General features: G+C 52.5%; 1 protein-coding gene across 4 annotated transcripts in view; it reads left to right on the plus strand.

Moving 5' to 3' along the window:
- ATG7 (autophagy related 7) overlaps positions 1-12,268 on the plus strand; it is a 215,908-nt gene extending 203,640 nt beyond the window's left edge. For all 4 annotated transcript variants that reach the window (XM_031686218.2, XM_031686219.2, XM_072941857.1 and 1 more), the window contains exon 19: positions 11,979-12,268. In XM_031686218.2, the coding sequence (XP_031542078.2) occupies positions 11,979-12,011 (33 nt within the window). In that variant the 3' untranslated portion in view covers positions 12,012-12,268. The remainder of the gene's footprint in view (positions 1-11,978) is intronic.
- The last annotated feature ends 472 nt before the right edge of the window (positions 12,269-12,740 follow it).

Raw genomic sequence — 12,740 nt, forward strand, 5'->3', positions numbered from 1 at the left:
TTTTAATTGGATTGTTTAGTTTATTGTTTGTTTTTATTGTTGTGGTTGTTACTGAGTCATATGAGTTCTTTATATCTTTTGGATATTTACCTCTTATTTGACATGGTTTGCAAACATTTTTTCCCATCCCGTAGATTGCCTTTTTATCTTGTTAGTGTCTTTAGCTGTGCAGACACTTTTTAGTTTGATGTTTTGCTTTTGTTGCTTGTGCTTTTGATGTCACATAAAAAGAACCACTGCCAAGCCCAGTGTCAAGGAGCTTCTTCTGTATCAGGTTTTTGGTATCAGGTCTCATATTGAAGTTTTTAACCCATTCTGAGTAAAACGTGAGTAGTGCAAGCTAGGGGTCCAGCTTCACACGTGGTTATCCGCTTTTTCCACCACCACCTGTTGAGGGGACTATCCTTTCCCCGTTGAGTGTTCTTGGCTCCCTTGTCAAACGTTACGTCGACCATAAACGCAGAGTTTATTCCTGGGCTCTGTGTTCTGTTCCTACTGGTCTGTGTGTCAGGTTTTATGCCAGTACCATACTGGCTTAACCACTATAGTCTGTCATATAGTTTGAAACCAGGAAGTGTGATGCCTCCGGCTTTGTTCTTCTTTCTCAAGATCGCTGTGGCTATTTGGGCTTGGGCTTTTGGGGGCCAAATTTCAGAACTTCTCTTCTAAGTGATATATTGAGTACTTCTGTCTGGCTTCTTTTCTTCAGTAAGTTTTTGAGATTTTCCATTTTATTGCATGGATCAGTCATTTGTCCTTTTTTATTGCTGAATAGTATCCGATTTTATGGGTGTCTCATACTTGTTTGTTCACTCATCTATCGATGAGTATTTGAGTTGTTTCCAGTTCGGGGCTGTTAAAAATAAAGCTCCAGTGTGTGTCTGTGTAGTAAGTCTTTGTGTGGACATACGTGTTCATTTCTCTGAGTGATTACCTAGGACTGGAGTTGCTGGGTCATCATGTAAGTGTGTATCTAATTTTTAAGAAGGTGTCACACCATTTTTTGAAGCGTCTGTACCATTGATTCCCATCGCAGTGTAGAGGAGTTCCGGTGGTTCTGTGTCCTGGCCACACTTAGAGCTGGCAGTCTTTTCACTCTTGGCCATTTGGGCGGGTGTATGGTTTTTATTTTGATTTTCTGATGACAGCAGATGTTGAACATCTTTTTCACGTACTCACTTGCTGCCAGTATATCTTCTTTTGTGACATTTCTTTCATATCTTTTGCCCATGTTTCCATTGGGTTATTTATCTTCTTATTGAGTTGTGAAGAGCTCTTTATATTTTCCAGACCGACATAAATCCTTTGCCAGATACACGCATTGCATACATTTTCTCCATACCTTCAGCTTACCTTTTCATTTTCTTAATGTTGTCTTTAAGAGAGAAAAGCTTCTGAATTTTAGTGAAATACAGTTTATTAATTTTTTTATTTTGTGGTCCATACTTTTGGTGTCTTAAGAATTCTTCGTTGGACTCGCGGGTGGGAGAGAGGAAGGGGACACACACACACAAAAAGGAATTCTTCATCTACCTGTAAGTCTCTTTGGTTTTTCAGATGTTCTTTTCTAGAAGTAGTTTTATGCTTTTTGCTTTTACATATACATCCATGATTCATTTTAGTTAATTTCTATGTGTGCTTTGAGACAAAGGTCAAGGTTCACTTTTCTCCGTATGGGTAGCTAATTGTTCGAGCACCGTTCGTTGGAAAGACTCTCCTCTCCCCGTTCATTTACCTTGGCACCGTCGTTGAAAGTCATCGGGCACATGTCCGTGTGGGTCCGTTTGTCCCTCTCTGTCCTTTTCTCCCCTTGCCTCAGCACCGTGCTCTCGGGTTCCTGTAGCTTTGTACGAAGTCCAGGGGCGGCTTCGGTCTCGCCCCACGGGCTCTGCTGGCCGGGCCCGCAGGGGGCTGCCCGCCGGCGGGTACGGAGTCCTGGCCCCTGCTGACGGCGCAGGGCAGCTGCGTTTGCATATTTAGTTTCAGAATTCTCTCCTGGGAGCCAGGCAGGCCTGTGTCTGTTTAGATCCGGCATTCGCTTTACGCTGGCGCCCCGAGCTCTCGGCTCACCTCCTTCCCGTCTCCCCTCTCCAGCGTTGACCCCAGAAGCCCTTTGAGGTAGAGAACAGAAACGCCAAAGTGTCCGCCTTTTTATGGGGCACTTTTCAGAAAGTTTTCTAAGGAACTCAAAGGAAGGACTACATAATGGAAACCATTTTGCAGCCTCCAGCACGGCCATTTATCTCAATAACCATTTCATTTAAAATGTAGGCCAAACATATAAATCATATCTTGAAAGAAAGTATGTTGGTGCCACAGAAATTGCCCTGGATTCTTACCACCTAATTTGAAAAACGTGTTTTGAAACCGGGAAGAAAGCAAACGAGCCTGGGGCCTGGCCGCCCTTCTCCCTCCCACACGTCCCCTTGCTTCACGTCGTCCCCAAACAGATCCCCGCTGCTCCCCAAACCAAACGAAGCGGAGGCTGACGCGCGGGACACACGGCCCGCTGTCGGTCACTGTCGGTCACTCGCTGCGGCTCAGATCCTCCCTCCTGTGCGTGGCACTTGGTGCCGGGAGCTGAGAGCCCGCGGGCTGCTCCTGCCGGCCCTCGGACTCGCTGACCCCCCACAGCAGAGCTCAGGGGCCCCTGTATGTAGGCCTTAGACACTCCTAGTGCTGGTGGCCATTGAGCGTGCCCTGGGGGACAGCGCTGAATACCGCAGGGCCCCGAGCCCCAGTTAACAGTCAAGCGGGGCGGCGTGGGCCGCGGGCCTGTGGGCTGGGACTTCCAGGTCTTCCGTGTAAACCTCCCTGGGGGCCCTGGCTAGACAGCGGCACCCCCACCCCGAAGCCGGGGTTTCTTACTTCCCTTCTCGTCGCTCCCTGGCGGGCAAAAACAAAAGCAGCAGAGTTCCTGTGCGTGGGGGGGCCGGGGGGGGGGCGCTGACAGCGGCCCCCCCACCCCCGCTCCCTGAGGGCATCAGTACCCCTCCGTCTTTACACCACGTTTTTTTCCATCATGAAAGTCATATGTGAGCATTGAAAAAAAATTCTAAAAAGATAAATCTCACGCCCGTGATGCCACCGCTCGGAGGCCATTGATCTGATTTGCTTTTTACTTCTAGCCTCTTTTTTCTTTCATGGGTGCCTGTCACCAGGATCAGACTGAACATACAATTGTTTCTTCTTTTCATTTCATACATTTCTGATTATTCTCTCATATCTTTAAAACTTGCTTGAAAGCCTGATTGACAACTGCCTAATACTCCCTCCTGCGCACGGCCAGGCTCTCCGGCCCCGTCTCCCCACGGTGTCGGGAGGACAGGACACCGCCCGGTCTCCAGGTGCTCTTTTCTGGCCCAAGGGGTGGCTTGAGCGTCCTGCCGGCCGTGGTTATACCTTCTCCCCCTGCTGCCAGGTGCCTCCGCCCCAGCCTGGGAGGCCCGAGCAGCCTGGGGGAGGTGGCAACACGCAATGCGCATGGGGGGACTGTCACTGGGGGTTACCAGCCGAGGTCTTCGCCTCCCATGGCTGCTCTCATCAGCCTGCTCTCCACCGCTTCCCTCCTGTGCCCTCTCTAAGGTGACGGCCCCTGGCGCCCCCTCCAGGGCCTCCTGCCCCTGTGTCTGTGCTTCCCATGTTAGCTGTGTTCTTTGTGCCTGGAGCAGTGAGGTGAGGAGCCGCCTCCGAGTGCAGGACTGGCGTGTTGGCCTGTCTCTTTCCCTAGTTCTGAGGCATGAGACCGTTTTCTTCAGACCCTCTTCTCTTGTCAGTTGGAGCCCAGAGCATCTCATGTGGGGGAGCAGGGAGGATGAGGGGGGCAGAGGCCCCAAAGGGGGTGTGTAGGCTGCCTGTGTGTGCGGCCCAGACCCTGCCTCCTCCCTCCTCGTGCCTTTGCTCAGCTGTTGGGGCTTCAGCCAGACACAGGCGTCCCCCCCAACCTTGCCCGGGGAGAGGCCTGGCTCCTGCCGCTGCTGAACCAACATAAAGCGTTCATTCCCTTCCTCCTCTCTCTCCCTCACCACTGCTGCCCCGTGTGCTTTGTGTAAGTCAGTGCTTCCTGCCGGCTGCCTTGGCCAAGACAGCTTCTTTCTAGTGACTTCGTTCCTGGAGCAGTGGGGCCATGGGGCAGTGAACCCAGGACCCTGAATTAGCAACTGGCACTTGTGGGGTGGGGATGGGAGAGGATGGGGAGTTCTCCACCAGAAGACTCTGGAGCTCCAAGTGGCCCCAGAAGTTCTAGCCGTGCCTCCGTCCTCCTCCCCTTCTCTGGCCTTTAGCTGCCTGCTGTCTGGAAGACTGAGTTTGGGGCTGGGCCTTAATCCCACTCCCACATCTGGCACCCGGCAGAGGCCAAGCTAGAGGGGGTTGTGGGTGTTGGGGTGCAGGGTGGAGGGGCAGGTGGGCATCTTTCAAAAGGGAGGCACAAAGTAGTGGTGCGTCAGAGGGGCGTGCAGACCCCTGCTGATGGGGTGCTGGGGGATCATTTCACCTCCCCTGAAGAAGGGTGGAAGGCAGGTGGCTGGAATCCAGCGAGCCTGAGGGAGAGTCATGGAGGGGAGCTTGGGGAGGTTGCAGGGCCAGGGCACGGGGGCCTAGTGGCCCAGAACTCAGCATACATTGCACCCTTCCTGTGTAAACAGCACCAGAGGGGCCCTGGAGACCCAAAGAGCCGGCAACAGACCTGTTCTCTGCTGAGCACCTAGAGCTGCAGAGGGGCCTCCCTCCTCGGGGTCCCAGCCCAGGATCTCCACCCAGGGACCAAGTGGAGGCCCGCGGGAATGCCCGGGGCCTGGGAGGGGGCTTGCCCATAGTCTGGCTGGCAGCCTGCCCTCTGTCCTCCCCACTCTTTCTTCTTCCTACCAGGCCACCTCCTCCCCTTCCTTCCTGTCCATGACTCCAACCTGGCACGTCAGGGACCAAGCACAGGCACACAATCCACTGGCCGGGGGAGCCCCACAAGCCCCACCTTCTCCCTGGGCCTCAGCCGTGATTGGGCCCCTGTCCTGAGCAGCCCTGCTTGGCCCGGCCCTCCTGTACGCATGTGTCTCTCTGGCTGAATCTGTTTGGAGCTATGTTCTGGGTGTCTCCTGTCCCCTTTCTCCTCTGGTCCCAGAGGCCTGGAAGTGCTCATCAGGGCTCACTGACTACCAGACCCCGGCCACTCATTGTTACCCAGAGGTTTGAGGAAGGTCCTGACCACCTGGACAGGCAAGAAATGAAGGACCCCCCATCCCGCACGCCTAGCGCTACCCCAGTAAATGAGTAAGGGAACAAGTGAACAGACATGAGTGAATGAATGAATGGCTATGGTAGGACCCACCTGAACACACACCTTCACTGTTCCCCCAGTGAACAGAGCCCTGGCTGGGAGTCTGCTGGGGACCCCAGCCCGGTGTCCTCACCTGGACCCCTCTGCTCTCGGTCCTTCCCAGTAGAGAACCGTACCTGTGAGGACCCCAGCAAGGAGGCGTGGGGAGCAGCGCTGCTCAGAGGCCCAGAGAGGTCTGGGTGTTTCCACTTTTACCTCAAAAAGTAAAGAGACATGCCAAAAGCAGTTCTCCAAAACTGTGGTGTATTTTTAATGTTTACATTTAACAAATGAACACTTTTAACACACACGCAAATATAATTGTGCCATTTACAGGATAATTACAGTGTTTAAAAAGGAAACCCTTAGTCCGTGGCAGGCTGCAGGCCATGTGGTCCATAAATGGGACACTAGTTTGAAACTGAATGACGAACGGCTCCTTTGAAACGCATCCGTCTGGCGGGGGGAGTGGAAGGAGGCCCTCTGGGTGTGTGTGGTCCAGCGCTCAGGCTTCTCGACCCCTCGGGATGAGCCCTGGTGATTGGAAGGTTCCCCTTCACCCCCTTTCAGAGTGGTGGCCCTGGCCTCACGGTCCTCACACCTGCACGGGCCTGGGGGCCACGGCGCCTCCTCTGGACGGGCCAGCGCCGCTGCAGGGTGGCGGCCGGGGGAGGACGGAGGGGCCCCGGCCAGAGACTGACCAGGGGGCCGGGCCCCCAGCCGCCTCTCCTAGGGGGGCCCAAAGCCCGAGCTGTGGGGCAGGAGCTGAGGCTCAGCCTTCTGAACGGGGTCCGAGGACAGAGAAGGGGACCCTGGGAGCTGGAACCGGCTGGCCTGGCCATTTAGTGCTCTGGTCACCTGTGTTCCCACGTGCGCCGCTGGCCCTGGGGCCGCTCACTGTGCGCCAGCCTAACAGTGTCGGTCCAGGAAGCAGGCTTCTGCCCTTCATTGTTTTTTAGAAGGAATTATGCTCAGCAGTAAGGAAGTGGTGTGAGATAAAGTGGAAAAGGCCTCTGCTCTCGCCCTTACTAGCTTGGTCTCCTTGACATGTTACATAATTTCCCCTGCACTTGAGTGGCCTGCTTTGTAAAAGGAGACAGTCACACCAGGGTCCTCAAGCTGAGTGCAGGCAGGTGTTTGGCCAAGTAACATTCCACTGCAGGGACTAGACCACATTCTCCGTTCACCACTTGGTGGACATCGGGCTGTTTCCGCTTTGACTATTACGAATAGCGCTACGAACATGCATGTGTGAGTTTTTATGGGGACATGGGTTTTCACTTTTCTCGGGCATACACCCAGGAGTGGAATTTCGGGGCCATTTGGTGACTCTGTGTTGAACTTTTTGGTGATCTGCCAGACCCTTTTCCACTTTGGGCTGTGCCACTTTACCTTTCCAGGAGCAACGCATAAAGGTTCCAGTTTCTCCAAATCTTCACCCACACTGTCTTTCATTGAAGCCATCCTAATGGGTGCAAAGTGTGATCCTCCTACTCGTTTTGATTTGAATTTTCCTGATGCTTAATGATGATCAAATATCTTTTCATGTGCTTTTCAGCCATTTTTCTGTCTTTTTTTTTAAAGAAGCATCAAGTACACCCCTTTACCCATTTTAAAACCTGTTTCTTCTCCTTTTGTTACTGAGCTGTCAATGGTCTGGATACAAAGGTTTCGTCAGATACGCTGCAAATGTTTTCTCTTTCTCCGAGCTGTCGTTTCACTTTCTTAATACTGGCCTTTGCACAGGAGTTTTTAAATTTTGATGAAGCCCCAAACTTTAATTTTGAAAAGCCCCCCTTTTTGCTTTGTTGCTGTGCTTTTGGTTATTTTTCTTTTTCTTTTTCTAAACATGTAGGACATTTACTCGATTCTAACGTGAAAAGCTGTAGTGCGAGCAGCCTCCTCTCGAGCCACCCCCAGAGGTGGCCATTCACACTCGTTTCTGCCTTATCATTCTGTTTATTTTTGCAAAATTTAAAAAGAATGGGCCTCCTGGGTTGAGTTCCGGCGGGTGTTTCCAAGCTTTCTCCCGTGGGTCTTAGCACTGCTGCCCCGCCGGTAGCACAGGAGGGTGCCGCTTCCCCTCAGCACCTGTGTTGTCAGGCTCCGGGGGGCTGCCAATCCGAGAGATGAGAAAATGTTCTGTGTAGCCTTTTTTTTTTTTAATTAACTTTAAGGTACAGTTTACATACAGTACAACACACCCATTTAAAGTGTGTGTTTTGGTGCGTGTGTGACAAATGATCTACTTTTTGACACCATAGACTAAGCCCCTTCTAGACTTCATGTTCGTGGATGTTTGCAGCGCACAGCCCTCCTTGAGAGACTCCGGCTCCGCACGGCAGGGCCGAGACGCACCCACGGTGCTGGGTGCCTTTGTGGTCGGTTCCTTTGACGGCGAGTGCGGCCCACTGCACGGATGTCACGGTTTCTCTCTGCCTGTTGGTGGACATTGAGGCTGAGACTAGTGTGTGCCTGTTATGAATAAAGCTGCCACGAACATCCTTGCAGCCTTCCGCAGACCCGTGACCGCGTCCCTTTGAGGATGCGCGGGTACAGCGCACGGGGACCGTAAGTCAGCGGCCGTCCCGCCGCGCTGGCGACGTGCCCGCCAGCAGCTGCGGGCGGGCTCCGCCTGCCTGGTGTCTCCAGCCTTTTTCGTTCTGGCCGCCCTGTAGAAGGTGGGGTGCGCTGTCTCCTTGTGGCTTGGATTTGCATTTCCCTGAAGACTAAGAATGCTGAGCATCTTTTCAGGTTCTTTTTTATTTTTATTTAATTGAAGCTTAGTTGATGTACAGTGTTTCAGGTGTACAGCAAGGCGATTTACATAATACATATTCTTTTTCGGATTCTTTTCCATTATAGGTTATTACAAGGTACTGAGTATAGTTTCCTGTGCTGTCCAGGAGGACCTCGTTGTTTATCGGTTTTATGTGCTAGTGTGTGTCTGTCAATCCCAAGCTCCTAATTTATCCCTCCCCCACCCCCTTGCCCCCTTGGTAACCATAAGTTTGTCTGTGGGTCTGTTTCTGTTTTGTAAATAAGTTTATTTGCATCGTTTTTTTTAGATTCCACATGTAATGATATATGGTATTTGTCTTTCTCCGACTTCATTTAGGACAGTCTCGCTCCACCCGTGTTACTGCAAATTTCAGGTTCTTACTAGCACTGTATCTCCTCCTTTGTGGAGTGTCTGTTCAAATCTTTTGCTTTTTTTTTTTTTAGATCAGGTTATTTGTCTCATTACTCTTGAGCTGGAAGACTTCTCGGTTTATTCTGGACGGGTCCTCCTTCTGCGCAGTGTGTTTTCTCCTAGTCTGTGGTTTGCCTCTGCATTTTCACAGCGGTGTCTTTCAGAGACCATTTTGAATCTTGGGTCCTAAGAAATTTTAGCGTTTGTCTTATTCTGAGTAAGGCTGAACACCTTTTCTTAGGTAGAAGGGCTATTTGCTTAGCTTTTTCTGCCAACTGACCATGTCTTTGGCTGGTGGTGGTGTTTTTTAATCAGTTTATTGGTCTTTTTTATTTTTAAGAGCTCTTTGTTGGGGGGTGAGCCCTTGAGGGTGTGTTCTGCTCTCTTCCCCCGTGTGCCATCAGTCTTTCCAGCTTTGCTCATATTGGTTTTTTCCATGAAAAATTGCTCATGTGTGTTTTTACATAATCCAGTGTATCTGTTTTTTATCGTTTATAGATTTGGGGTCATAGGCTCTCTACTCCCATAAAGAAACTCACCCGTGTTTGCATCTACTATTTGAATGGTTTCATTTTTCACATTTAAACCTCTGCTCCATTTGGAGTTGATTCTGATACACAGCGAGGCATGGAATCAATTTTACTTTTTTGCAAATGACTCTCCAGTTGTCCCCAAATCATTTGTTTTAAAAAGCCCATATTTTTCTAATGATTTGAGATCACATTCCCGAGACCTGTATTATTAAAACACTAAATTTCCATATGTATTTGGACGTTCTGTTCTGTCCCGTTTCTGGACTCCTTTGGCTCCACCGGCCCGTCTGTCTGTGCTGGCACTGGCACGACCCTCGGAGTCAGACTTTGACCTGTTTAAACTCATCGCAGGGGGACCTCCTCACTGCTTTCTTCTCATACTCAAAAGTTCTCTTAGGTGTTCTCACTTATTTCTCTTTCCACATAAACTTTAAAACCAGGTTGTCTAGCTCTAGGAAAGATAGTTTTTTTTTAAAAAAAAATTGAAATTGTATTAAATTTATATATTTACTTGGGAACAGCTGGCATCTTTACTGACGCTGAATTGTCCTGTGCAGAAGCACAGGCTGCGTCCCCACTCACCCCAGTGTACTTGTCACGTGAGTCTCGTGAGGACTGGTGTGAAGGGTTTGGGTTCATAAAGATGTACGTTTCATGTTAGTTTGATTCCCCAGTAATTTATCTTTTGCTCTTAGAACAGGTTCTCTCTCATGTTTTCTAACTGGATAGTGCTTGTACACAGGAAGGCTATAATTTAGTGTTACTTTTGTACCTTACTGTCTCGATACTTTTCATTGTATTCAACTCAGCATTTATTTTCTTGGGTTTTCTAGGTGTACTTGTGTGTCCTCTGTAAAAAGATCATTTCTGTCTTCCTTAGGGTATGAACATTTTCAAAGCTTTGTGTTACGTATTGCCAAATCTCCTCTTTTAAAAAATATGGTACCAATTTATACTCCCCTTGTAAGTGTTTCAGCATACACTTGCCAGCACTGCGTATTAACATTTTAAAAATATTTGCCAATTCCTTACAACCTTCATTCGTAAAGAAAACGTCCCTAGGCCCCCTCTCCGCCAGGTGCCGTGCAGGGGGCTGAGGGCCCAGCAGGGAGCAGGCCAACCTCAGCTCCTGGGAGTCCACAGTCTAGGAGACGAGACTTAAGTTCTTTTTCTTCCCTTCAACTTTATTAAGGAATGGCTAACAAATATAAATGTATATATTTAGGTTGTACATGTGATTTTTTAAAAAAGGTATACAATGTGGTGAGTTAATACACATACACATTGTGAAATGATGACCACAATCAAGTTAATTAACACATCCATCACCTCGCGTGCCTTTCGTGTGTGTGTGTGTGTGTGTGTGTGTGTGTGGTGAGAACACAGGATCTACTCTCAGCAAATTTCAAGGATACCGTACTGTGAACTCTAGTCACTGTGCTGCACACTAGCTCCTCACAACTGCTCCTTCTTACAACGGATAGCCTGTACCCTTGGGCCATCTCTCCACCCCCTCCAGCTCCTGGCTTCCACCCACCTCCTCTCCGGTTCTACGGATTTGGCTTTTTTAGATTCTGCATGTTAAGTGAGATGATACAGCATTTGTTGAGGCGGAAGTTTCTGGAGGTCTGCGGCAGCCCAGGCAGCCTTCTTGTTCACGAAACCCCTTCCCGCTGTGTGATCCCAGGCTCGCTGACTTGCCTGTCGGAGCCGGTTTCCATCTGCACCGCACAGGCTGCTGTGAGGCCTGGAGGAGGGAGCGTCCGCACCGCACGCGGCAAAGGGAGGGCTCCGTGAAAGTGCTTATCGATGAGTGTGAGAGAATAAATGAACTGCGCCAGCGAGCCCTCTGGTGGCCCTCTGGCTCCGACCGGCAGAGCTGCCAGCGCGTCAGGTGCAGCCTTGGTTGGAAAGGCCGCCCCTCCACCCCGCCCCCCACCAGCGAATCCCACCCGAGGGGGCAGGCCCAGGGGTCTGTCTCAAGCCCGGCCCAGGATGAGCTGGGTGGGGGGCCCAGCCCAGAGGAGCACAGGGCCCGCCTGGCCACACTCGGGCTGCTGGGCCCCAGACCGGTCGTCCACACCGTCTCTGTTCCCGCGGGCATCTGGACCTTTGCTCTGTGGGCTCATCCAGTGTGCCTGGACAGTAGGGGGTATGTAGAAATTGGGTGTGGGTGAGAGGCACAGCGGCCCCAGGTGGCTGGTCCTCAGGAGAGAGGAAATTTCCTTCTGCCTGACTCTGAAAGCCAAGCTGCTGTCGATATTTACCTTGGCCGGGCCTCCCCGTCTCCCCGGGCCAGCCTCGTGTCAACAGTGTTCCTTCCCTCGGCTCTGCTAGTGCTGAAGTGGCCTTCTGCAACCAATTCTAGGAATTTTTGAAAGTCTTCAGGCGTAAGTCCAAGGACCAGCCCCCTGGACACCCAGGGTGCGAGGAGCCCCGGGGGGGCCCTCTGTGCTGGCCTTGAGCTTTCTGCCGGGGGGCGTGTGCCGCTGGTGGCCCGCCAGGCAGGGCCGCCTCCACTTCACAGCAGTGCTGTGGGGGCGTGTTCACCCCCCCAGGTCAGACCCAGAAGTCGACTCCCCAAGGACACGCACTGGGGGACAGACGCGGGATCTGGAGGTTCCCCCAGCCTGGCCTCGGCCCCTGTGGGGCTGGTGGTGCAAGAGCTCACTCTGGGGGACAGCGAGGTCAGCGCCACCGAAACTGGGGCGGGGCCGGCCGCGGCGCCCCGGAGGTGAGGCGGCGTCCACCCGCCCCGTCCAGGTCCCCGCTCTGCCCCCGGCTGGCTCACTCACCTCGTGACTCCACGTCTCTGAGACTTGGTTTCCTCAGACAAGAAACGGGGTGTCGGCCCCGAGTGACGGGGAAGCACAGCCTGGCTCTGCAGTGGGAGCTGAACTCCGCGGGCCACACTGAACGTGTCCCCTTCTCCACGCAGATCTGGGACATGAGCGACGACGAGACGGTCTGACAGGCCCCGCGAGGCCCACCCCTCCCCGGCTGCCCGCCCAGGGGCTCGGTGTCGCCGGCGCAGGACAGCCGCCCCAGGACCGGTGATTTGGGCCCCGCGCCTCTCCAACCGTCGGTCCCCTCCGCTCCACACCCCGAGGCCAAGGCCCCCCTCCGCTGCCTGGGAGCTCCTGGTGTTCCCCATTTCTTACGACTTACCATCTCACCAGCTCTGAGCTAAATAATAACCTTGGCTTTGGCTTTGCCATTGATCTGGGACTTGGTTCCCTCCACGAGCCGTTCTTTCTTCTTGTTGTCACAAGTGTCTGGTCATCAAGGTCCCAGGTGCCTTCTGGCCTTGACCCCCATGGGGTGGCAGGCCAGGGAGAAGCCCGCCCCGCACAGACCAGGTGAAAAGTGAGAAACCAGCTCCTTCCGGCAGCCATTGTGGGGGCCACAGCAAACCGCACAGGGGACCCCGGGCCCTGTGAGCACCGGGGTCCTTGTCAGTGGTCGTCAGCTTGGTTGCTGGAGGAGGTGGCAGGAGAGCCGAGCTGCCCCTGGGGCCTCTGTGCTGGCCTTGGGCTCCTCCACCCCTAGCCTGTCCTCAGCCGCGGGCACTGCTCAGGGAGGAATGAAGTTTCTGGCTGATCTGGGGTGGTGGAAGGGCCCAGGGACAGGTCCTAAGGCCAGATCCTCAAAGCTGCCTGGGTGGAGCCCCTCCTGCTTCTGTGGACACCCAAGGCCCAGA

The sequence above is a fragment of the Vicugna pacos genome, chromosome 17, assembly GCF_048564905.1.
Source record: "Vicugna pacos chromosome 17, VicPac4, whole genome shotgun sequence".
In the NCBI taxonomy this organism is placed as follows: Eukaryota; Metazoa; Chordata; class Mammalia; order Artiodactyla; family Camelidae; genus Vicugna; species Vicugna pacos.